The 26,723-nt window shown below is 49.6% G+C and overlaps 1 protein-coding gene across 1 annotated transcript in view; it reads left to right on the plus strand.

The window, feature by feature from the left end:
- Positions 1–26,723, plus strand: part of diaph2 (diaphanous-related formin 2) — a 442,997-nt gene that overhangs the window by 397,221 nt on the left and 19,053 nt on the right. The window contains 2 exon segments of the mRNA XM_035408002.1: positions 1,276–1,368; positions 3,019–3,069. Coding sequence (XP_035263893.1) covers positions 1,276–1,368; positions 3,019–3,069 — 144 coding nt within the window.

Here is a 26,723-nt window from a genome sequence, read left to right on the forward strand (position 1 = left end):
AGCACAAAGGACAGTCGTACCCTTTGTGACAAAATTGCCGTTGATCATTCCTCCAGTGAGCAGAGAGGACACTGATGGGCTTTATGAGTGATAAAGTTGTGGTGATTAAAAGCCGCTATTTTGGTGTGTGGCGGGGGAGCTCTGTGGATGTGGTGTGTGGGTGGATGTGCCTTTGGGAGGGAGGCTCTGTAGATGTGGTGTGTGGGTGGATGTGTTTTTTTTTTAGGGATGCTCTGTAGATGTGGTGTGTGGGTGGAGGTCATTTTTTGTGGGAAGCTCTGTAGATGTAGTGTGTGGATGGATGTGGTTTTTTTTGAAGGAAGGTATATAGATGTGTGTGGGTAGATGTGCCTTTGGGAGGGATGCTCTGTAGATGTGGTGTATGGGTGGATGTGTTTTTTTTAGGGAGGCTCTATGGATTTGGTGTGTGGGTGGGTGTGGTTTTTTGAGGGATGCTCTGTAGATTTGGTGTAAGTGGATGTACCTTTGGGAGGGAGGCTCTGTAGATTTGGTGTGTGAGTGGATGTACCTTTGGGAGGGAGGCTCTGTAGATTTGGTGTGTGGGTGTATGTGGTTTTTTGAGGGAAGCTCTGTAGATTTGGTGTGTGAGTGGATGTACCTTTGGGAGGGAGGCTCTGTAGATTAGGTGTGTAGGTGGATGTGGTTTTTTGAGGGAGGCTCTGTAGATTTGGTGTGTGAGTGGATGTACCTTTGGGAGGGAGGCTCTGTAGATTAGGTGTGTGAGTGGATGTACCTTTGGGAGGGAGGCTCTAGATTTGGTGTGTGGGTGGATGTGGTTTTTTGAGGGAAGCTCTGTAGATTTGGTGTGTGGGTGGGTGTGATTTTTTGAGGGATGCTCTGTAGATTTGGTGTGTGGGTGGATGTGGTTTTTTGAGGGACGCTCTGTAGATTTGGCGTGTGGGTGGGTGTGGTTTTTTGAGGGACGCTCTGTAGATTTGGCGTGTGGGTGGGTGTGGTTTTTTGAGGGACGCTCTGTAGATTTGGTGTGTGGGTGGGTGTGGTTTTTTGAGGGACGCTCTGTAGATTTGGTGTGTGGGTGGGTGTGGTTTTTTGAGGGACGCTCTGTAGATTTGGTGTGTGGGTGAGTGTGGTTTTTTGAGGGAAGCTCTGTAGATTTGGTGTGTGGGTGGGTGTGGTTTTTTGAGGGATGCTCTGTAGATTTGGCGTGTGGGTGGGTGTGGTTTTTTGAGGGACGCTCTGTAGATTTGGTGTGTGGGTGGAGATTCTCACCTCTCTCCTCTGCCTCCTCTGCAGAAGGAGACGAGACAGGAGTGATGGACAGCCTGATGGAGGCCCTGCAGTCCGGAGCGGCTTTCCGGGACCGGAGAAAACGAAAGCCGCAGAATGGTGAGGCCGCCCCGCCCCGACCGTCACCCCCATCACACCACCAAACCCCCCCCCCCCGGCAACAGGCCACGCCTTTCTCCCTCCGCACACGCTCAGAGACAGTGGGGTCACGACCCTCCTCTTTACGGATTCAAGTGCGGTCATTAATGTGTGGACACAACAGGCATTTCGCTTTCATGATATTCCCCTTAGATTCCATTAGAGGCTTCCGGCACGAGTGTCCTGAATCCCAAACGAGGCGTCTGCGGGCCCCCCTGATGTATTCACCCGTGCGCACGCTCACCCGAAACACGCGCGCACTCGCATACCGCGGGCGCCATTTCCGCCCCCGCGGCGGCCGCACCTCCCTCCCGCGTCGTACGCGCACGTCCCTGGTGCAGCTCATTAGGCATGCGTTGGCACCTTGACATTCATAAGCCGCCGATTGTCACGGAGAGCTGAGGGGAAGTGACGGTCCCACGGGGAGAAGCTTTAGCACGTCTCTAGTCCCGAAAACACTGGGGGCGGCGCTACGTTAAACTGTCTCCGCGCGTTCAGGAACGGGACCCGGCGACACGGGATGGCATTAGCCACCGGGAGAACGTTCCGGAGGGTTCGCAAGACCACCCCCCCCCCCCTCCCTCACGGTGTTCCGCACATGACTCCAGCCCCCTGCTCGGGTGTCTGCACAGGTTTGCAGAGAGCGGCTCCAGCTAGCCCCCCCCCCCCCCCCCCCCCCCCAGTCTCGCCGGTAGAGCTGGGGGTTTGTTTACTGTGCTCAGGAAGACCCGCGTCAAGCCGCTTCCCTCAGAAAAGGTACCTGCGTATCATCCCCCCCCCCCCCAGACACCTTCCTCACACGCCACCCCCCCACCCCTCCCCCCCCGCCCGCACCCTCTGGGAACAGAGTCGCTGTCCTGAACGCCGGGGGCCTGTCACACCCGCCGCTGATTATCCCCCCTTCCCACAAGCCCCGGCGACCTGTTGGGCATCGCCGCGCCGGAGCGCGAGCCTCCGCGCCGGGGGTTCGTACCCAATGGGAGAGCGCTAATTGGCCCAGGCCCCGCCCAGCGGCCCCGACCTCCGATCAGACGCCTCTGACAGGGGCGCACGAGGAGCGGCAGGCCCGGCCTCGCCCGCCCCCTTCCTGTCTGAGCTCCTTTTGAAATGTTTATGAAAGGCGGATGTGTCAGAGAGAGAGAGAGAGAGAGAGAGAGACAGCTTCTATCTGAAACCTTTCCCCTCTTATTTCCGGGTTGATTGGGTATCCTCTGTGTGTGTTTGTGTCTGTGTGTGTGTGTGTGTGTTTATGGTGTCTGTTCACAGTGTGTGTGTGAGTGCGTGTGTGCTACTTCCGTGTGTGTGTGTGCGCGTGTGTGTGTGTGTTTTTCTTTTTGCAGAAATGCGCCGTCGACATTGAGTGCTTCGGAGCGGGTAATTGGTTCCCCGTGTCTGAGATGCCTCATGCTTGACATGTCTCTCTCTCTCTCTCTCTCTCTCTCTCTCTCTCTCTCTCTCCCTCCTCTCTCTCTCTGTCCCTCTCTCTCTCTCTCTCCCTCTCTCTCTCTCTCCCTCCTCCTCTGTCTCTCTCTCTCTCTCTCTCCCTCCCTCCCTCCCTCCTCCGTCTCTCACTCTCTCCGTCTCCCTCTGTTTGCTTCGTCGACGTCGCAGGTGATCAAAGCCCGTCCAGTCCAAGCCCTCGGTGGCCGGGTGCTAACCATGGTAACACAATAAAGCTCTGTTTTGTAGTTAACCCCACCCCTTCCCTCGGTCCCGGCCGCTGCTCTGGCTCCCCGCCTGCCTGAAACCCGGCCCCGGGCTGGCGTGAGCACGCACAGGATACCGACACTGAGCCACCGAGCCTTCCAGAACTTTCCACCGCTCGCAATTATAACCGACCGTTCGGTTTCTCCCCAATTTACAGCTGTAACGATCAGCTTTTTGACGATGCTGCTCATCTTATCCGATTCAGAAGAGAAAACAAAAACAATCACTAAGCCTCTAACCTTTTCCCATTTTATTATTTGCTGTCCCCACCCCCCCACCCCCCACCCCCCCTTCCCTCCGCTGGCATTATCACATATATTTGATCTGACGCCGGACGCTTCGTTTCTCATCTTATTGTTTTATGGTATTTGTTGTGAGTGATTCCGTGCCAAACGCAGACCTGCCTCGGCTGCGTGAGTCATCGGCTGCCCGCCGCGGTGCCGGCGCCTCCGCTCTCCGGTCGCTCTCCCGCTGCCGACGACGGCTCGGGCTGCCGCGGTCCGATATCGGGCCGCACGCCGTCGTCACGCGGCGGCGCTGCTAATCGTCTCGCGCAGATCAGCGGCAGCGTGATCAGCGAGCGACAAGATCAGCAGCAACAAGGCGTTAATTGTGAATGGGATGATTTAAAACGCGCTTTCTGAGAGACGCTTTCTGACAAGTTTCCCGGTGTTTTTTTTTGGGTTTTTTCCCTGGTTTGTTTTCGCCGGCCTGGAGGCGGTGGCTCAGTGCGGTCTCCTTGGTGCTGCCCAGCCCCGTTAGACGTCTTAACCGACCTGTCCCCTCGACACCTCCACCCCCCCCCCCACCCCCCCCCCGGCGCTTGCTCCACTAAGGCATGTGACAGCACAACCTGTCCTGTGTTAGTTTTTTCTTTTTTGTGTTCTTGTCAAACAGGTTAGAGCCTTCATTAATTGCCATATAGGGATTTCTTCCCCCTCTCCTCTCCTTTTTTTTTTTTTTTTTTTTTTACTATTATTTCCCAGCTTGGCATTCTGCTTGTAAATGTCAACCGTTGCACGGAGCCCAAAAATACTCCTCTTTAATGGATGGCAGCCTTTCTGTGCCCCGGCCTACTTCTGCGCCGCTCGTTCGGTGGATTGCTATTTCCTCCTCACCTCTCAAGACGCCGTCTCCGAGGAGTGCATGTTGCGCCGTCTCTCCTGCAGGAGGCGCATGCGCGCATATGCACGCGTGCATGCGGTTTTTAAAGGGCGCAGCTGCGGCTGTAGCGCCCCGCTCGCGCAGTGTGTGGTAGTCCCGTTGGCTTGCGGTCGAGTTCCCGCCTCTGGGCGTGCGGGACCAACGGGCGGCAGAGCCAATGGAATGGAGCGTTACTCTTGGTCCCGCCCCTAACGCTTTCCCCCTGCATGACGCTAAGGCCCGTGGAGCACTGGGCCCGAGCGTGGAGGGCGACCAGTGCATGCAGTACCACACACTGCAGTATGCGAATGTGTTCACACTGTGTCATGTGTACAGCTGTGTGTGTGTGGGTGCGTGTGCGTGCGTGCGTGCGTGCGTGCGTGCGTGCATGCGTGCATGTGTGTGTGTGTGTGTGTGTGTGTGTGTGTGCGTGTGTGTGTGTGCATGTGTGTGTGTATGTGTGTGTGCCTGTGTGCGTGTGTGTGTGTGTGTGTTTGGGAGGTGGGGGGTGGGGTGGGTTCACACTGTTCGAAAATGATTCCCCATCACCGGGTGAGTAGATTGGAATGCAGAGAATCCTCTGGCAGGCTTTGGCCATAGCTCTGTACTGAGTCTTCAGTAGACGTGAAGCGTGAAGTGCCGTCAAAGCTGCAGGATTCACGTTCACGTTGATGTGACAGGGGCCCAGCTCAAACGGCTCCATGTTCTTTGAGAGATGAATAAATATCAGAACTTCAACAACAAGAAAAGAAACAATTAAGCTCCCTGCCGTCCGCTTTATTGAATGATAAAAAAAAAAAAAAAAAAAATTGTGCGGTCTGCTTCTGTATTTTCCTTTAAGAGGAAGCCGCTGCTCTTTTATTAGGATGAAAATTGGACTCATTAAGCAGCAGCTTGTGAGATTGATGGTGTTATCTCAGGGTCGTGATGACCGTGATAATCCGCCTGCTCTCAGTATTTTCATATTTTCATATTTTTCTGAGGACTTTGTTCCTCATATTACAATAGTGGAGCCTGTACCCTGACCCCCCCCCCCCCCCCACACACACACACACCCACCCACCCACAAATAATATTGTGGATGTACCGATGCCGTTGGGTTAATGCCGTGGATCGATAGGTGTTCAGTCATGCCCGTCTGGAGCACATGCTGGTGAAGTGTGCGATTAACACCGAGGGACCCTGGGATGAGCGCGCGAGATGAGAGCGTTTTTTCAGCGCGGACCGTTCCGGGGAAATGAAAATGAATCTGTCTGAGTGCCGCGGACCCGATCCAGCCCACAGCCCACCTCTGCACCCGGTCAAGCGCCAGCGGTGCGCTAACGCTAGGCGCTACGTCTTCAGCCAGCCGATTACGCAATATTGCACGGGCCACGTTCCCCCCACACCGTACCTAACCATGAGCTATTCTATCAGCCCCCCCCCACACCATCCAAAACCATGAGCTATTCTATCAGCCCCCCCACTTTATCTCCTATTCCATCAACCCCCCGACACCATCCCATACCGTCACTTATTCCCCCCACACCATCCCAGACCATCAGCTAATCCCCCCACACCATCCAAAACCATGAGCTATTCTATCAACCCCCCCCCCACACCATCCCAAACCAGGAGCTATTCCACCTAATCTCCCTACACCATCCCAAACCAGGAGCTGTTCCACCTAATCTCCCTACACCATCCCAAACCAGGGGCTGTTCCATCAACCCCCCCCCCCCCCCCACCATCCCAGACCATCAGCTATTCCATCAATATCACCCTCCCCCCCCCTTCCCAAACTGTCAGCTGCAGGACCAGCGTCACCTTCTGTTTTTCAAATCCCAAAAATCATAAACCAAGAAGTGTTCATACGAGGGAGGAATAAATACGAAATTTAAGTAGGAAAGAAAACTGGGAAGACCCCAACTGCTTTAACTTATGCTCACGACTGGGTGAATGTATACAGAGATTATTCAGCAGAATAGGGATTCTGAACATTATCCGTGAGATTATATTGGCTTGATGCTATTAAGTGGAAGTGTTGGTTGTGTGGAGAACGCCTCTGAAAAGTAATCTCATCCCCTGTCATCTTATCTCGGGTCTTTATTGAATCTGGAGACGCGGTGAGGAAGTGCTGAGTTTGAGCGTGAGCTGGATTACGAAGCGAGCGGGAGGACGTGCGCTCAGTCAGTCGCTCGCGGTGTGAACGCGCATCCCTTCCCTGAGTCAGGAGCCCCGCCGTCTCTGTTCCTCAGTCACTAATCACCAGCGTGCAGCCATGGCCCTTTCACTGCTTCTAAATGTCTGGAAGTAGAGAAGAAAACCTCCATGGCTGATGTTAGCCTGTGAAGAGGAGGCGGGTTGAAATGAGTGATATTCTCAAGGCTTTCAGGAAGGTAGCATTACCTGATAATACGCCATTGGTGATCTTTTTTGGGGGGAGTCGTGGGTGGGGGGGGGGGGGTCTCTTGAAAGCTGCAGACCCTGTTTCTCTTTTGCGAGTGGTGTCCCAACAAGCACTTCCATCATATTTCCAAGTATAAGATATATTTAAAAAAATAATAGCAATTGTTGGTGGCCTTTCCAACACATTAACAGCCTAACCTTTCCCTGGCTGTCTGTTCACCTTCATGACGTGGTCCATCAAAAGTTTCTCCTTGTTCACCTGGGGCCTTTTGACATTGACCAGACGAGGGATCGTTTTGCGCCCATTAAAAATCTTGATCTCTTGATGTAACGCTGGCAAGAGTTATGGACTTTCAACCCGGGTTGTCTAATCTCCCCAAGTCTGGCGGTTAATTCACCATGGCAGAGGCGAGAGTAGGCTTCTCTATGTTTAATGAAGATCAAATTACCTATTTTCGGTCATGAAATTTTTAAAAGCAGAACTGGGATGAATCTGCGAAGTAGCAAATGAGAGCGGAGCGAGGGTGTGATGGGATGAGGATGGCTGGACAAAGATTGAAGATTTTTTTCTTTTTCTTCATTTTCTAAATGGTCCCTTGATCATATTGCACCTACTGTAGCACCTCTCAGAGTACCTTTAGCGTATGCAAGGCACTTTGTGCCTGGAATGAGTTCAGCCATGTTCTTTGAGCTTGCCGAGTCTCCCTTCACTTCTAAAAGAAACGCTCTCCACTGATGTCAGGTCCTTGTTTCTCCTAGTTAGCTAATTCTGACACATGCAGAAGAGAGGTAGGTCTCCGCAGTTCTTTCTGTACTTGTTAATGACTTGCTTTTCCGCAGATTTCTCTGTTTTCCGCCAGCACAACAGCGTCAACTGCCGAGTTTTGAATTATTTGCTGACACCTTTGGTTTTAATGTGTGTGGTTTAGACATGATACCCAGAGAGAGAGAAGAGTGTATTTGTTTATCATGCATTAATAATGTGAGAAATAGTTTGGAACGTGCAAGCTGTGCTTTTTCTAGTTGCCTTTTTATGTTTACTATAGAGGAAAGTTTGCACAAACAAAAGTATAATTATATGCTTATATATTTTAGAAACAAACACTGGCTTGTTGACTTCCTTTTCGCCTGCATAAAGATGTAATAAACCTCACAAGAACTGGATGGGGATTCAGTTTGAAATCATCTGAGAGTAATCTGTTTGTTCTTAAGCAGTATTTGCTCACTCTTATAAGATGTGGCAGTTAATATGAGTTTTTTTTTTTTTTTATACTAGTTTCTTAGCACATAATGTCAGTTTTGTCCTTTTGTGTACATGGCCTGCCTAATGCATACACATGTACGTATGTGCACATGTACACACATACGCACTAGGCGTGCTGACGTATAGCACGCTACGATGGCTACGGCCCCAATCTAAACCCTCAAACACTCCTCTTCAGGGCGTTGATAGATGTTATTTATTCAGGTCGCCCCTAGGGATGCTTCTCAAGGAAGTCTCACCAACATGATTTGCTCTGGGCCTCCGAGCCCCAAGGGGTATTGAAGTTGGCAATGGCCCAGATTTCTCACCGGATAGGAGATATCTATGGGAAAGAGCAGCGTTCTGCTGAGATGTTTGTGCAAGATAAGGACATTTGTCAACCGCTATAAGGCAGATATACGAATCTGGAGGATTGGGGACTGGGCCCCCAGACAAGGTTTTAGCCCCAAAGGCAGATTTACTGTGGTGCTCCCGGCCCCTCTCTTGGCCCCCATTGTGGAAGAAGCCATTTCATAAGAGTTAGGACGTCGTTATCATCCATATATATTATGATTTTTATATATATTGCTTGCCTGCGCACGCTGACAAACAGACCTGCCATTTCATTTCAGCATAATGGGCAGCGGAGAGTGAACTCTGATTGTGATCGCTGATTTTAAAAAAAAAATTTTTTTACATTTCCTCAAGTCAAATCGTAAGGAAATGCAATCTCTCACAAGGACAGAGATAAAAAACGTGGGCATCCTGAGTATCACTGTATCACTTTGCTTTCTCGCCCCAGCTTTTGGATTCCCAGCAAGAAGCTTTCAACCGCCGAGGTTCGGTGAAAGGGTGACGCCGTCACCCATAACCCCCTGCGCTGTAATTCGCCGCTCCCTTTTTTTTATCCGTGAGGGGCCTCGGCCCTGAACGCGGGGGTCGACCGCCGGCGACAAACCTTTTGGGGAGGGGGGGGGGGGGGCGAGTTGATGGCGCGGGACTGCAAAGGGCAGCAGGCTCGGGCGCTTTTGTGCGACGCTATCTCTTCCCGGCGTGAGCCCGGCGCATTGATGTGGCGAGTGCCCGGCGGCGGCGGCGGCGGCGGCTCTGAAGCGTCCGCCCGGCTCTTTCAGGACGGTAAAGCGGCGCCCCGGCGGTTGTGAGAGACTCAACCGCTTTTTTTTTTTTTTTTTTTTTCCTTTTCTTCTTTTTCTTTTTTTTCCCCTCCGTAAGCTGGAAAGCGACGCCTCCGCCGTTTTCGTTCTCCCCCCCGCCGGCCCATAATGCACCAGCGAGCGCGAGCTCCGGCTGGGTGGGGAAAGGTCATCTCGAGTGCAGATCGTCAGCGCGCAGATCGGCTGAGGAACGAAAGTATTTTTCGGGGGGGGGAGGGCAACGTAAATGAGGATTTCACCTTATTTATGCCCCTGGTCATTTCCTCACAATAGACTCGGCCCCACTTATGGCATATGACACTCCTAATGGAGCCATAACTCCCGCTGCTAAGAAGAGGGGAATGGCTCTGGAGTCGGGACTGGAAATCGTATAAACATATCTCTCCTGGCTGAGAAATCGGGCTCATAATGTTCCGATGGAATGCCCGCAGCCATCGCACGGGCCTTTTTCCGGAGACAGAAAGTTCCTCAGGAAAAAAAAAATAAAAATTAGCCGTAATTTATGGCCGATTAGAGGGGAGGAGAGGCCTAATGGGGATCTCCATGACAGTAAATAAGGTGATGCGGAATGGACCGTACTTATGTTCGTGGGAAAATGAGAGGCGGGTGGCGCCGTTTAATGTCATTTCCGCTCCTATTTTCCCCATTGTTATTCAAATGAGAGGTGTCTGTTAGCACTTGACGAATCGCCTGCGGGGGGGGGCTTTCCCATCCCAGTGTCCGCCGCTATCCGCGATCTGCCAGGCGGCGCGATGCAAAATTAATATTTTAGATTTCCATTTGCCTGGGTGGAATGCGTGTAATAAGGAAGAATGGGGAGGCTGGATACGGGTGGGCAGCCCGCACTGAGCGATGGTTCTATTTCCCAACTTTCCCGCTTGCGGAGGACCGAAGGAGAGCGGTCTGGGTTGCCGCCCCCGTTCTTGGATTGCGAGAGTAACGATGTCGTCACACGATCCCAAAATTGAACCCATTTTGTTGTTGTCAAGATAAGACCTGCATATTCCCCCGGGGCTAATTTCAGGGGTTATCTGAAGAAAAACAAATATTGCCAGTTATTCCAGGCTGCTGTAGAAATGCTTAGACTTGGTTTGGATATAGAAGAAGCGCTAATGACGTCCAAGGACGTCTGCAGCTCCGCCATTTTAAATAATGTGCTTTGATTTTGACTGTCCAAGGAACTGCTGAACAGAGCAGTGCTGGAGAACAAATGGACAGTGCAACTGCTTATGTGTTAAGAAAGCCCTTAATTAGATTCCCTCTTGATTAATTTGTCCTATATTAAGCTGAAAGGGGGGTACGCTGTCATTAATAGCACATCACTCTATTGACCATGTTAATACAATGCCTCCGCCAGCAAGTCAAAATCATCAGGTTCCTCAAACAAATCTGCTACCTCCCTATAAATCCGCGGTATTCTTTCAGTTAAGGTTTGATTCTTTCCGAGAGTGCATGGACTGTCTCTTTGGGGGACTCTTCTCGAGAGATACACACTTCAGTATCCGGTATATCGGCTTGCACTGCTGTGCGTGTTGGCCCATGGATGGCCTAGAGACCAGCATTGCTGGGTCTTGTAGTTTTTGCTAATTGCAGTTGCATTTCGAGAGGTCCTAAGCAGCGGCGTGCTCATTGACTGGTATGGAAAATGGGGCAAAGGAAGAAAAAAAAGAAGACGCAGACATACAAATGCAGGAGAAAGGGAATCGGGCGATTTTTAGGTCCCGTGAAAACGAAAAACGCGAGCCTCTGTTTGGGCTGGAGACAAACGCCCTGGGGGGGTTGAGTGTCCACTCCAGCAGGGGTTTTGGGTCTCCAGCTCCCCGTGGCTGTAGATTTATGTCTCTGCCTTTCATCAGACCGGCCTTTCCCCCCCCCCCCCCCCGGGGCTGTGCTACATGCAGTTTGCACAATATATGTGGCTATTTGTGCAGCCTAAAAGTAAAAGTGAAATGGCCTCCAAACAGACGGCATACTGTCTGCATGACATCTTATGTACATGCTTCCGTCTATATTGTTTTGAATTGGTGCCTCTGTAAGTGAGTTCCCAATGATAAATCACAAATAAAAAGGCTTTTTTTTTTGGTCTTCAGCAAACCTATTTTATTTGTTTGCTTTTTTTTATGTTTAGAGGCATTTTGACCCATAAATTATATAAAAAATGCTTGCTATTACATTTGGCAAGGCAACCAGAAGAAATAAGTATGCTGCCTTTCTGAACAATGCAAAACAATGACACGCATTTTGATGGGGTCATTGTTCCTAAATTTCAAGTTATGATGATTGTACTGATGTACCTATTCATCACTGTTTGTTGAACAGATGTCTTCTTTCTGGCGAGGTGTCATTTCAGTACATATCATTTATAAATAGATATTGTTTATCATTAAACTCTTGAAGAAGCCACACACGTACTTCATAAAACAAGTTGAATAAAATGATTGCATATTCAGCATGGCCCTCATCTAAAGTAGTCTAATTATTATTTATGTCGAGAATTTCAATGTTCTGAAGATTACTATTGTTGGTCAGTTCCAAAAGAGCGACACTCTTACACTGGGTAATTCTGAGCCTTCATCTTTATTTGTGAAACTGTAAGATTAAATTCAAGGCACATACCAAGGAAATGAGGCCTGTTGAGTTCATTCAGCACCTCCTAAAAAGCAGAAACTGTCTGCGGTAGGAAGGCAGCCATTTTTCCTTTTTTTATTCATTCTTTGTCCTATATATGTCTTCAGTATGACCTTTTGTGTGCGACATACTAACTTTGATTCTACACTGTTATTCCCAGCGTGAATGTGAAAAGGAAATAGTCTTTTTGAATAAATTTGCTCACGTTTTCTCCAAGTCACTGTTAATTAGACATAACCAGTGGAATTGTGTAGGCCTGTGTAATACTTTAAAGAATGCTAATCATTTCTGAATGTGAGAAATGAACTCTGTTCCCTGAAGTGTCATGAATAAATAGAATATCTGGTATAAAACTGGCATAGTTGAATCTGAAATGGCATCCGAATGATTGCTCAGCCTGAAGAGTTGTATTTGCAGTTTCAGCTCTGTTTGATTTTTGTAATGGGCTCACCGCCTTGTAGTTATAACTGAATTTGAAAAAACAGCACGTGCAATAAGTCATGAGCTGACTCAGCTCTGCAGCTCCCCCGGTGGACATGAGGTGTACTGCACCACCAGCCATTTGTTCTGAATTTCCCAAAATTGCTGTGACTTACATGGAGTTATCAGAGAGCAGGGGGAGTGCTGCTATCACTCAGAAAAGCAGCTGTGCTGACAGTATGGAACAAAAATAAGATGTGGAGTATCACTGTGAATACCAACATCTCAGCCATATTGTATCACTATAGGTTTACTGTTGATGATTGAAATCTAAACAGAATTGGGTAAATGTCTCAGTTTTCTTCTCTTTCCTGTGATATATATGAATGAATATATATTTTTATATTTTCATTGTGAAGTTGTTATGGTTGTTGCCTGACATTTCAGTGACTGAGCACCCACGCGCCTATTTTAAGGAACTTATTTTGAGCATCTTAGCTGTAGATTAGGGTGATTAGTATTTTTTATTCACAAAAACGATGCTATGTGTACCTGTGCAGATGTCAGGATGAAAGTACAATACAGCCTTGTCTCAAAAAGATAGCTTTGTGGATTAAAGTTGCTGACCAAATGTTACTGTCAGCAACAAATGAGAAATGAGACTGAGAGAATGAAAGAAATGAGCACACGGGTGTCTCACAGTGATGCCTGTCACTCTTATACATATGTATGGAATGCATGGCTGGGTTTTCCTCCTGCAAACGGTACTGGTGCATCACCTGTGTGCTTTTGTGCACTTTCTTCACTATTTTTTCTTGTGCCACTCGGAAATGGGAGATGCGCCAGAGCAGTTTATGAGCTGAAGGTCGCAGTGAAGGTCGTGGGGTTTTTTTGACGAGCCGGCTGCCTGATTTGGGACGGGAAGGGACGGGCGAATCGGGGGCGTCGGAGAAGACGGCGACAGGACGGTCCCAGGAGGCAGACGGAAGCCTCGCCAGACCGCTGACTTTCAGCGCCGTGACGACGGGACAGACCCGGGACTAAAAGTAACGTTAACCTCGCCATCCGCAGTGAAGAAGAGTCGGGGGGGAGGGGGGGGGGGGGGCAAATGAAATCTTCCCTCTGATTGGCCGAGAGTCTTCCCTTCTTGGGGGAATTGTGCGTGTGCAATCAGCGGGAATCGTCCCCGGCGAAGGCACTCCCCTGCAAGTCATGCGTGATCCGCGCGCCTCGCCTCTCCTCTCCTCGCATCGCCCCATCACTAATGCTGACGGGTGCCCATTTGCGAGCCCTCTCCCCGCTTTTATTTATTTATCTGTTTATTTGTGGCGAGCGGCCACATTCATTTATTGATGGGGCTCGAGGATGCGACGGAAAATTTCCATTTGTGAGAAGTGTGTGTGTGGGTGTGTGGGGTGGGGGGGCGGGAGGTGGGGGGGGGGGGTATTGGTTTAAAAAAAAGGAAAAGACTTAAGAGAGTGCAGAATTTACACTCCAGCGAACAGTCACGTCGGTGGGGACTCTTCACCTTTTCATTTAGATTCCAACACTCCAAATAGCTATTCCTTTCTGGTAATGGAAAACTGATATGGCCCATTTAGTTACTTAGCGAAAATCCCACTGGTTTAGCCGGTCTTCTCTTTTTTCTATTCCTTTTGACTTATGGCCCATTTCTGAGGGGATTTTAGCTGCGTGAGATCCCTTCGAGGGGGCCAGGCTATTTCTGAGAGCTCCCGTCCACGATCCTGCAATATTAACTGTGTACGTCAACTTAAAGCAGCAAGCGGAGCCGGCTTTGCGGAGTGGTTATAGAGCTGGAACCGTGAAGCGAAAAATTGTGACTTGGATTTTTGCAGGAGGAGCGGTGTCATGGCGCAAGCCGCTTAACATAGCTTGAATTTCTAAAATGTATGCAAGAGAAATCCATATGAATGGGATTTATGCAAAAACTTGAGCCTTGCTTCATTAGGAATAAGGGAACCCGTGTTAATAAGCAGTCTAATAATTTAAAGTTAATGGCGATATTCAGAGACAAAAGCAAAGTAGTTGATTCTTTCATTCCAATTTTGTTTATTTGAATGTTTTTTTCCCCAGAGCACCAACATTGTACTTGTCATGACTATCAAAAACAACAACAAAAAAATTGCTGTCACTCCGCACCGAAACTCCCTTTGACATCACCTGATGTATTTCTGAGTATTGAAATATCCTGTTGTCTTTTAACGTGTTATTCGGCGTGATGCAATTTTGCTGCAAACTTGTGTAAGGGTAAATTGTTGTGCGATGTAACCGATGGCTTATTTAAGGCAGCCCGAGCGGCCTTCTCCTGCCCCGTGTCATCGGCTAGCGTTTGGCTCGCGGGACGCCGGGGGGGGAGGGGGGGTGGGGTGCCGCGCTCGGGCAGTGCCGCTGTCGGGTCTCTCCGGGCCTCCCGGCACACCGAACGCTAAAAGCTATGTTCTGTCGGAGCCCCCGTCTCTGCGTCCGTGGAGATCGGTACTCCCTGAGATATTAACGCAGGAAAGTGCGTGCGAGATTTGAACCTGACGGCACACGAGCATGACTGTGATTGACCATGATACGATAGAAGAGTACAAGTGAATCCTCATTGCAGGCTAGGGCCTGAAGGTTAGATCTAATTGGTCATTTTGGTGCAGTTCAAAGTAATTTCTCATAGCCTTCGGGTTTGCAGAATGGCTAGATCCTGTGTTGCTCGCATAATACATACTTATTCACATAGTATCTCAAATATTTTTGGGTGCTGTTTAATTATTTATGCGTACATTTTTGCAGATTACCCAGAGGCGTGTATGGTTTGTGTGTTATCCTTTCATGTACGTTTGTATCCACTGAAGCAAATTGGCGTTAAGTGCTTTGCTCAGGAACACACTAGCGAGGTCCTTCCGGGGAGTCACTCCTACGACCTTTTGATTGGACCGCACCGCACTGTCGCTAACGTAGCCGTGTCATTCCTTCACATGGTCTGTGGTCACATGGGTCGTCTAAGTGTGCCGTCTTTCCCTTGATTTTTTTTCTTCCCCTTCTGCTCCCAGAGTGAGTATCTGAGATATTAGCGTTAGCACGACAGTGAGAGGGAAGTCATGTGTCCTCCTCTCTGGCTGGGAGAAGCTGCTTTAGGGATAATCGCCAGTCTCCTTTCCAAAGCCCTGGAGTCTGCAAACAAATTTTTTTTTTTTTTTTTTTATCCGCAAAGAGTTTATTTTCTCCTTCCCCGAGTCGGAAATCCCACTTTTTTTTGGCACATCAACATTTGCTGCCCTTAGGGGTGTGAGGCATCGCAAATTCTCGGAAATGTCTCAAGACATTCATATATTTTATCATTTACAGAATCGTCCCCCCCCCGCCTCCTTGGAGACGACTTACTCTATATCACGGATAAAAATAGACAGTCACGGGAGACGTACTGTTCATTACCAGCCCTAGAGTAGAGAGAGATGGGAGATAGATGTTGTCAATCCAGAAACGCAGCGATGGAAGATAGATGTTGTCAATCCAGAAACGCAGTGATGGAAGATAGATGTTGTCAATCCAGAAACGCAGACGTGTCATGCAGGGAGCAGAGGACCCCGGGGGGGGGGGGGGGGTTGGGTTAGGAAGCCGCCACGGTTGCAACATGGCTAGGGAGCGCTTTGTCCTTGGGGGAAGTAGGCGGCGGGTGGGGTTAGGGTGCCACTCACTTCAGAGTGCCTTTGGTTTGTATTCTTTCCAGCAGACAGCAGTGGGGTGTGGCACAGCCCCCCCCCCCCACACCCCCTCACCCATTCGCAGCTCCGGTCACACACTCGTTCTAGAGACCGCCGTGCGCTGTGTGTGACAGAGCCAGCGCGTCCCACGGCGCACCACGCCATGAATCAGCCCCAGAAAGCAGTAAAACATCCTGGAGGACGGCGAGGAAATGAGACATCAGCGTGGTGACCTTAATCAGACAACCGCCGGCTCTGCTCGCACATACGTGATTAGAGTAAGAACCGCGGGCACGCATTAGAAAACATACGGAAAGTCCTCCTGGTTTTCTTCTTCTTCTTCTTGGCTTTCAGGATGTTTTCATTAGTATGTTTACTGTGGCGGTAACTAGCTGTCTCAGAATGGATTTTCCTCAGCCCGTTGTGAAACTTTTATGACTGTCAATAAGGCTGATGGACCAGTCATTCATTTTTTACTGGATCTGCTGGTTACTGAATAGATGATTCCTGCTTATAAATCCTAAATAATTGAGGAGGTGAATCAGTCGGTGCGAGGGACGGGGAAGCTTTTACAAAGCTATGCCGGGACCCCGTTCCAGCGAAGACGAAAACAAAATAAAGCCAGGAGAATTATCAGCTGACAAGCAATAGTTTCCCCCCCCCCCCTTCCCATCCAGCAAACCCCCTTTATCAACTCCTCGCATGCCCTTCTTCTCCTTCTCCTTCTCCCTCGTTCTCTCATCTTTTCTATCCATTATTCTCCCTCGCTCTGTTCATTTATCTGGCGGGCGATCTCTGTGATCATTCGTCACTTCGGCTTGGCTGTTGATGAAAGTGCGATGCTGGGGTTCCCTGTGATGTCTTTACCCGCTTATCTCTCTGAGAAGGGTCCCCTTCAGCCGAGCGCGCGTGCACTACGCTCCTCTGGGCCGGTAATGTCTTTAGAGTGCGTACTGTACGTACGCTCGCTACGCTCCTCTGGACCGGTGATGGCTTTAGAGTGCGTACTGTACATAACCACGCTCGCTACGCTCCTCTGGACCGGTAATGTCTTTAGAGTGTGTACTGTACATAACCACGCTCGCTACGCTCCTCTGGACCGGTAATGTCTTTAGAGTGCGTACTGTACATAACCACGCTCGCTACGCTCCTCTGGACCGGTAATGTCTTTAGAGTGCGTACTGTACATAACTACGCTCGCTACGCTCCTCTGGACCGGCGATGGCTTTAGAGTGCGTATTGTACGTAACTGAACGCTCGCTACGCTCCTCTGGACCGGCGATGGCTTTAGAGTGCGTATTGTACGTAACTGAACGCTCGCTACGCTCCCCTGGACCGGTGATGTCTTTAGAGCGCGTACTGTACATAACCACGCTCGCTACGCTCCTCTGGACCGGTAATGTCTTTAGAGTGCGTACTGTACGTAACCAAGCGCTCGCTACGCTCCTCTGGACCGGTAATGTCTTTAGAGTGCGTACTGTACATAACCACGCTCGCTACGCTCCTCTGGACCGGTGATGTCTTTAGAGTGCGTACTGTACGCAACCGAGCGCTCGCTACGCTCCTCTGGACCGGGAATGTCTTTAGAGTGCGTACTGTAAGTAACCACGCGCGCTCGGAGTGTAATGCGAAGTCTTTACTCATTAGACGGTACCTAGCGTCCATTGCGCTAATCGCCACATATTTCTGCCTGCTCGTCGCTTCTCGCGCGGATATTCCCTGTTTCACGCCTCGTTTGTTGAATGTAATTTAACGTTTAAAAAAAAAAAATGTATTCTGACCTCCGGGCACGACTGTTGGTCTCATCAATACGGGGCGGGGGAGAGTTTGTAGACTAGCATGCTAACACAAACAAATGGGAAATTCAGATATTTTGTGTTCCGAAAAGAAAAAAAATATATCTATGTATTTTTGTTCGCACATTATTTGTGCGGCTGCCAATGAAAAGAAGAAGAGGGAGAAAAAAAAAGACTTTCAGCTTTAATAAATTGCTGCCAAGTGCCCTCTACCCCGAATCGTCTTGCTGTTGTCAGTCATGTTCCTTCATAATATGAAAGCAGGCCGCAGCAGTAATTGCTTTGATGGTCCAGCCTGAACAAATCACTTGTGGGCATAAAGGAGGCCTCGGAGATGGCGGCGAGAGAGAGAAAAGGTGGGAATGAATTAAAGCACTTTGGGTTCCTCGGGGGCATGTGGCCCAGATTTCTTCAAAGTAGTGTTAGCAGAGGATGGGAAAGAGGAAGAAGAAAAAATATTCTCCTTTCTTTGCTTAGAAGCAAATGTAGCCATAAACGCTGCAATAAGCACGGAGGCCTCCATCGCGACAAAATGGGGGTATTCAGGGAGAGACAATGCGGGGACGCATAGCTAACTGGCAGGTGGAGAAAGGGTGATTTGGGTGGAAATAATCTGATTTTGAACGGGCCCGTTCTATGGGAGTACCTCTAGTTTGGCCCATTGTCGGGGGAACAAAAGTGAGCCCCTTTAAAAGGGAGGCTTTGAATGTTTTAGAGGTTCTGAATGGGCCCTCTGGATGTCTCGGGGCCCGTTATGCCAAGGGGCCACCGTCGGCAGACCACGGGGCCGCTGGGATTACCCCAGCCCCCTATTGAGCCTTCCCTGGGGCGGGACAATGAGAGGGCCGTGTCCTGGGTGCTCGAGCTCCCGAATGGACGGGAAGGCCCCTCTGTCCCGACAGGCTCCTTAGTGGCCTGATCTGGAGTCTGGAGCTGTGGGGGGAGAGATGGTAGAGAACGCTTAGCGGCCTGATCTGGAGTGTGGAGCTGTGGGAAGAGATGGTAGAGAACGCTTAGCGGCCTGATCTGGAGTAGGGAGCTGTGGGGAGAGATGGTAGAGAACACTTAGCGGCCTGATCTGGAGTAGGGAGCTGTGGGGAGAGATGGTAGAGAACGCTTAGCGGCCTGATCTGGAGTAGGGAGCTGTGGGGAGAGATGGTAGAGAACGCTTAGCACTGTTTAAACACAGGAAATGACCGCGATAAAGCGATAAAGCATGCTAAACAACAGAAAACAGGCAGTGGGACAGGAAATGAATGTCCATGAATATATAATGCAATGAGCATTGCAACGTTGGCCCCACCCCCATCCCCCCCAACCCAAAAAATAAAAATAAATGAAGGCTACAAGGTTCTGAAATAGGACTGGTGACTCTGACCCCTAGATAAGGAGAGAGAGAGAGCAAAAGAGAGTTTTTTTTTTCTTGCTATTGAAATTGCAATAAGGGAGCAGTTGAAGTTTAATTTCTTTACTGTCAAGATACAGAAACTTGCTATGAATTCTGCATTCTAATTAGTTCTTGTTTTGTTTTTTGGCAATATGGTCCTTTGTGCTGGAATGCATCATTCACTATCTTTGCTGAATTCTCTAAATGACGGTCTAATGTGAGAAGGACACCTGTCTGCCAGTGGGGAGGGATGAATTTGGAACGGCCTGCCCACTAGCAGGGCCCAGCATGGTCCGTATGGGAGAATGCGAGGAACACAGCTTTAGAATAACGATGGAGGGAGGGGAGGAGGAGGCGGAGGAGGAGGAGGCGGAAGGGGGAACAAAAGGAGATAGGAGTCGCTGGATGGTGTGGAGACTCTATAAAAGTCCAGCACATGACCTCTTAATTACAGCTGCCTGCGCTGAGACCCGCCCCGCCATCAATCCGGGGGGCCCCACAAAAGCGGCCTGCCAGAGACCCGGGCCCCCGAAATACGAGCGTCATCTAAAGGCACTTTTCATCTGAGAGATGGGTCTGAGAGAGGCACGCCCCTCTTTGGTTCCAGCCCCGCCCCCCCTGCCCCCCCCCCTCCCCGGCCCCCCCCTCTCTGGGCGGGCCGCTGACCCCCCCCCTCCCCGGCCCCCCCTCTCTGGGCGGGCCGCTGACCCCCCCCTCCCCGGCCCCCCCTCTCTGGGCGGGCCGCTGACCCCCCCTCCCCGGCCCCCCCTCTCTGGGCGGGCCGCTGACCCCCCTCCCATTGTGGAGTGTGTTTTGTGTGCGCTCGATGGGGCGTCACAATGCCGTGGAGGTCCAGGTGCGGGCCTCTCCCCCTTTCAGTGTGCGAAATGGAACCAGCCAGCCAGACAAACGCCAAATCTGTCTTTACCGGAGCCAGAAAGATAACAGATATTACTCTCTTTTTTCTCTCCAAGGGGGCTGAGAGTGTTGGGGGGGGGGGGCTGTATATAGTTTGGAGACGTTGTGAAAGCCGGTCACATGGATTGGAACTGCAGGCCACTGCAGAGGCTGTTAACCTTGTAGGAACCTGTAGGATGAAAATATTTCTCGTTTTTTTTTTTTTCCCGCCAAAAGCATACTGTGACTGAAGTGGGCGCCACGCGGCTATCTGCTCTTCCAATGAGCCCACTCAGCGCTGCCAATCACCGCCCGCGTCCGTTTGCGGCAGTCGCAGCGGCGGCGGCGGCGCGCCTGTAGGAATTTACCGCTTCATTCCCTCATTCCCGCCTTTTTTGAAGGCGAGCGCGTCTCATTTCCATCCCATTTCAGGGGCGAGAAGCCGAGCAGCGAAGGTGGAAATGACGTGAAAATGAATCGAGTGGAGGATCTTAGGCTCGCGCGTACCGAGCGACGCGGGGCTAAATTAGCCGCCGCCGCCGCACCGGCTTCCTCCTAATTAAGTCGGCGTTCCGTTCCCGCGGCGTGGCGGAGAGCGCGCGTCTCAGGTAAGCGTCTGCGGCCTCGCCTCCCCGCATCCATTATTCACGCGCTCCTCCATAATTCAGCCCTTTTTTTCCCCCACATTTCGGTGATTTGACATCACCCCGCGTGCGGTCGGCTCAGCGGACGGCCGGCTCTTTACGCCCCCGGCGCCGCGGCGACACGCTTCCCGCCGGCGGAGTAAACGCGCGGGGGGGGGGGGGGGACACGGCGCTCCTCACGCACCGTTGGTTAGAACAGAGGGGGGCGGTCTCGCTCGCGGTCGGGGCGTGGTCGCGCGGAGGGGTGTCATGTGACACAGCCGTGGAGTGGCGGTGGGGCGTGGGTCACCGAGCTCCCTGTCCCAAATCTCCACACGCCTCTGTAAGGTGCAGTGTCTTTGTTTTCGGTTTTTTTGTTTGTTTTTTGCCAGGGTGCTCTGTCTAACAGGGCTGAAGTGAATGGCGCTTACGCTCGGCTAATCGCGGCTTCCCGTCGCAGATGCGGGCTGCTCCTGGGCGGGGCGCTGCTCTGGAGCTCTGATGGGCTGAGCCCATTCGTCACTGTCCTCACCTTGCCTTACCCCAGCCAGCTTACACTGCAGCCTCTCTGTCTCTCTGTTTCTCTCTCTCTCTCTCTGTCTGTTTCTCTCTCTCTCTCTGTCTCTCTGTTTCTCTCTCTCTCTCTGTCTCTGTTTCTCTCTCTCTCTCTGTCTCTCTGTTTCTCTCTCTCTCTCTGTCTCTGTTTCTCTCTCTCTCTTTGTCTCTGTTTCTCTCTGTCTCTCTGTTTCTCTCTCTCTCTCTGTCTGTCTGTTTCTCTCTCTCTCTCTCTCTCACTCACTCTCTCTCCATCACACCTCTGCCTATTTCTCTTTCTTACACTCTCTCTGTCTCTGTCTCTCTCTCTCTCTTTCACACCTCTCCCTTCCTCTCTCTCTCTCTCTGTCTCTGTCTCTAACACACACACCTCTCCCTTCTTTTCTCTCTCTTTCTCTTTCACACACCTCTCCCTTCTCTCTCTTTCTCCCCCCTCCCTTTCCTTTTCCCTTTTTCTCTCTCTCTCTCTCTCCCCCTCTCCTCTCACCTCCCTCTCTTCTTTCCGCTCCCTCACTTCTCTCACCTCTCCCTCTCTTCCTTCCGCTCTCTCACTTCTCTCACCTCTTTCTTCCTCCCTCTCTCTCACCTCTCTCTCTCTCTCTTTCTCACTCCCCTTCCCTCCTGAGCCCTGGGCTTAATTCACATATTGTGCCTTGTGCACGCACAGTTATATCTGCTGTGTGTGTTTGTCATGCTTTGGAGTACGTGCAGTCTTTTCTTGCCTGTGAAGAGAACGTACAGTAACACACTAATCCCCCCTACACACCTCCAGAATGTGGTGTGCCCCAGACTGGAGCACTGGCTTTACTCGACTTGATTAGGTTCTTCCTTTGCACCGTTCCCACGGTTACCGTTTTTCTATTGAGTCCAAACATTATTTTGATCACTATTTGCTGAGCTGAAAGCATGCAAGGGATTGTAATGTGCACAATGTGTTCTGAGTCCAGCAGAAAAGTTTCAAGAAAGGAAATGTTGTCTGCAAAGTAATCTAGCTTCTGTTTTATAGAAGAAAGCTTGTTTGTTGCGACAGATGTCATAAAAGCCTTTGTATTCAGGGGAACTGTTTTTTTGCTGTGTTAGTAATCTCATTTGCACCTCAGCAGTCTTAATTAGTATATAAATTGGGTTTTGCAAGTAGAGAAGTTATGGTAGCCTCACCTTTATAAAATTTTAATGCGTTCTACTCCCCAGATGAGGTCATTTGTTTATGCATAGATTATAACAAAAATGTGTGTGAATAAGAATTGCCAGATCCGGTATACGCAAATTAATTATTATTGTTTAGTTTTTTACCTTCTGTCATTGATTTTATCAAAGTTTTCCATTTTGATTGTTTCAAAGCATTTTTGTTGCTTTCAGGGCTATTGCAGAAGGTTTTGCGTGTTCGAGCTCGTTTTACAGCGACTGCTTCTATAAACGGATAGTGTAGAACGTATAAGCTGTGTTCACTAAACGTAGATATGCTGTCCCACAGCCAGGCCCTGTTTATTGTGACACCGGGGGTGCTTGTTTGTGTGATAGATTTGCTTATGAGAAAAATTGTCAGATAAAATTACTCGAATGTTGCATTGAAGTGAGACAGATTGTGTTGCCCCCCCCCCCCCCCTTTAATGAACTTGGTTGAGGTGCAGGAAAGTTTGTATTCTAATCGAAGGCGTACTTTCTTTTTGTTTTTTTTTTAGGTCATTCCCATTTGCATAGGGGTGTTGTGCTGAAGTTATAAAGCATCTGTGATTCAGATGCAAATTGCGGAGCTATCGGCAGCGGGACCCGGTGAATAATGGGCCGAGGCCGCCGAGCGCCCGGCCCCACCGTAGGAAATGAGCGAGAGCCTCTTTTCTGGCCCACTGATTTCATTATGCGCATTATTATTGGCTCAGATTGGCAACATCTATAATCTAAAGCCGGGATGTAACCGTTTTACTGCGCTGGGCGGGGCCCGGTAAACATTCACTGCGTGTCCCCGGGTTCACATCAGGGCTCGGCAGACAAAATGTCCCCCCCCCCCCTTAGGTACAAGCACATCTCCCCATACCCCCCCCCCCCCCCCATCCCCCATGTTCCTCTCTCCCACCTGGAATTATGGGAAAGCTTGTCCGTGTCGGGAGGTCAGTGATGTCACCTCCCACCCCCCACCCCCCACCCCCACAAGGTACAAGCACGTCTCCCCATACCCACCCCCATCTCCCTCTCTCCCACCTGGAATTATGGGAAAGCTTGTCCGTGTCGGGAGGTCAGTGATGTCACCTCCCACCCCCCCCCCCCCCCACCCCCCACAAGGTACAAGCACATCTCCCTCTCTCCCACCTGGAATTATGGGAAAGCTTGTCCGTGTCGGGAGGTCAGTGATGGGCCTGTCTCCTGCCCCTGTTCCTGGAGCATTGTGCTCTTTGTGTGGGTTTGCTCAGAGAAGCATTGCTGGGGGCGGCCAATCCTGGACATCTTATTTTGGATAGTGACCCTGGGCCCTGCCATTAACCCTGGCTGGTCTCATCTTCCTTCTCCACTTAACATTTCTGTAGTCTTTGGACCAACACCGTGTGCACTAATTGCTTGGTCAAAGAAAGCAGAATGTATGCAATTCCTATTGACTATTTATTTTGTTTCGCTGTTGTATAACTTAAAAGTTATTGTATAGCTATAATTATGGTAGCCAACATATTTTCTAATCAATGAGCATTCATTTATTACGAGAAAGCCTTTTCATTGTTATTTTACCTGGAATTTCTATGTGCATAATGGGCAACCCTTGTATCTTCTATTTTTGTTCATGCAGAAACAGTAAAAAAAAATAAAAAAAAAGTCAGCTATGCCTATTATGCCATTATTAATCAAAATATAGAGTCAAGAAGAGACAGTTTAGCAATCAGCAAATAGATTTCCCTTTTACAGACAGGGCTTAGCTGGGCCACACAATATGCTTTTCCATCATCTACAGTATTTGGATTAGGATGACTTTAAGTAAACAGTTTTGATTAAACCGGTATAATGAAAAGGGTACATTTGAAAGAATATGTACTAAGGGACTAAGTACCGATTAAAATCGGAGGCAAAATTGTACGTTACATCAGTAGTTTCCTTGAAATGTCATGAAACATTTAGCCTCTATTGAATGATTCAATAAATCTAATCACTGAAGCTTTTGGAATCAAACAGTAATTGCATCATTCATAATATATGATCAGATTATGAATTGGAGATTAATGGGTTTGACTTGTGCAGCGTTTGAATTCTGCGATGTTGGGACTTGACCCGCCTCTCATGAACATAAGCGTGTTTTTGTTTTTATGTTTTATTTGCAGATTTAAGTCCTAAATGTCATCATGCGTGTCGACGACTTTGGATACCACAATACCGAAAACGTATAACCAAGCTTTTGTTAAAAGTTCCCCTGGGTGTAGTTTTAATGTATAGTGAAAAATATAATGATTTTCACTCATGAACTATTTGAAATTAGATTGTTAAACAGATATTTTAAGAAAACAGAAGCTAATTTAAAGAATGTTAATTATAACCGTGATTAGTCAAATCACCTGCAATGCATTTTAATTGCGCCTTTATGAAATAGCTGCGATGCAGATTACAGAATAATTATCTGCACTCTATTTTACCATTGTTACTTTCTAGTTTTTCTGAATTCATTAGCATAGTCACAGTGACTGTACAATGCACATGGAGGGCATTTGAGTTTCTGCGGGCAAGAAATCAAATTTTCCCTGCTCTGGGCAGACTCTGTATTGGTAATTTACATCTGACCCATTATCACTGTCTCTTACGGAAATACTTCATGATTACACAGTTTTGCACACAATGCTATTCCGTCACCTTTTTTCTGCTCGAAGCAAACTTTAATTAAAGCGCTTTCTTTTCTTTATCTGTGGAATTTAAGCGTTTTTTTGGGGGGTTTTTTTGCCGTAATATTGAGTGTGAAGTACGTCCTTTGTGATTGGCTAATTAGTATCGAGCATTGCGTTAAGTGGTCGTGCTCCACTTAGTATCTTGTTTCCCTTGTTTGTATCTTGAGTGAATCCGATCAGCTTCACACTGAGTAGCGGTGGTGTCACTGTTCTGTTCTGTTCTGTTCTGGCGCTTGTTTGCATTCTGGTTGATTGCACATTAAGGTGTTTTATTTAATGGCTGTTGAAGTAGCTTTGGATAAAAGCTTCTGCTACATAAATAAATGTAAATGCGATATTGATAACAAGAAGAAGTGTCTGCAGGTGCCTTGCCGCTCTTCGTTCTCCATTGAGCGATCGCCGTGTTTCCTGTGATTAAAATACGTCCGAGGCGTAATCTCAGTTTACTTTTTTTGTTTTGTTTTTTGACGGGTAGCTTAATTACGGAAACTGAATGAAACGGCAGAGGTTGCGAGTTACGGAGTGGATAACAACTCCTTTGCCTCCGTCATAGGCAAGTGCACTCACTTCATTATCCCGTGCCGTGAAGTTGAGCAAATTGGTTCTGCTTTCAATAAATTGCAGCGTTCTTTGGGCACCTTATAAAGGGTTTATAGTGCATCTTGGCAGCGGAGCGGACATGTTCTTTTCTCTTGGAAAATGTGGCTTTGGTGAGATTATGTCTATTTCTATCCGACGCCGCGTTCGCGCCGGCTCAATTCGGCAGGCCCTGCCCCTCTCCGGCTCAGCCTGTAATCTGCCTTTAACCAAAGCTCGTGAAAGACAGTCAGATAATCAGTATTTTTCCACTTTCCCCCCAGCTTTTATTTATTTATTTATTATTTTATTTTAATGTGTTTTTTTTTATTTTTTTAATGCCATTTCAAAAATGGTGTCGTGGGGTTGGCTCTCTGTAATTGCATGGAATTAACGACGCATTTCACGCATGCGAGCACGCACGTGCACGTACGCACACGCACGTGGGTGGGCACACACACACAGGCACACATACACGGCCTCACACACAAACACTTGGGCTCTCACACACACACACACACACACACACAGGCACACATACACGGACACACGCACAAACACTTGGTCACACACAAACATGTGGGCACACACACAAACACACGGGCACACACACACACACACACACACACACACAGGCATACACATACTCATACTCACACAAGCACACAAAAACACACACTCACACATACACACAACACATAGACACACACACTCATACACTCACACACACACAGAAAGTTCCGTCTGCAGCTGTGTGTTCTGAGGAACGGAGGTCTCTGACGGACGGCTGTGAGAGAATGATGAAACAGGAAGGGCGGAAGCCTCCTCCTCCCCCCGCTCGTCCCCCTCCCGAGTTCAGCGCGTGCAGGTTCAACTCCGGTTTGCGCGGTTCTTTTGTGACATTGCGCGAGCCTCCCGAGGGCGGCCTCCTCTCTCCGCAGCCCATATTGCGGGCCGGCGTTCCGCGGAATAATGTCCGCGCTCCCATATGGCCCCCTGTCCTCCCGCGTTTGATCAGAATGGCGGATAAAGGACCCGCCCCGTCACAATGAGTTTGCTCAGCCGAGCTCGCCGCCGCCGCCGCCGCCGTCCCTGATCGGGGTGAGCTCGTCGGAGGACCGCCGTCCTCTCCCGCCCCAGCTGCGCGGCGGGTTGAGCCACCAGCTCGCGGTTGGACCGCGTTCTGAGCAGGACGCCCCACCCCCCCCCCTCTCCCC

Source organism: Anguilla anguilla, chromosome 3, assembly GCF_013347855.1.
Source record: "Anguilla anguilla isolate fAngAng1 chromosome 3, fAngAng1.pri, whole genome shotgun sequence".
NCBI classification, from domain to species: domain Eukaryota; kingdom Metazoa; phylum Chordata; class Actinopteri; order Anguilliformes; family Anguillidae; genus Anguilla; species Anguilla anguilla.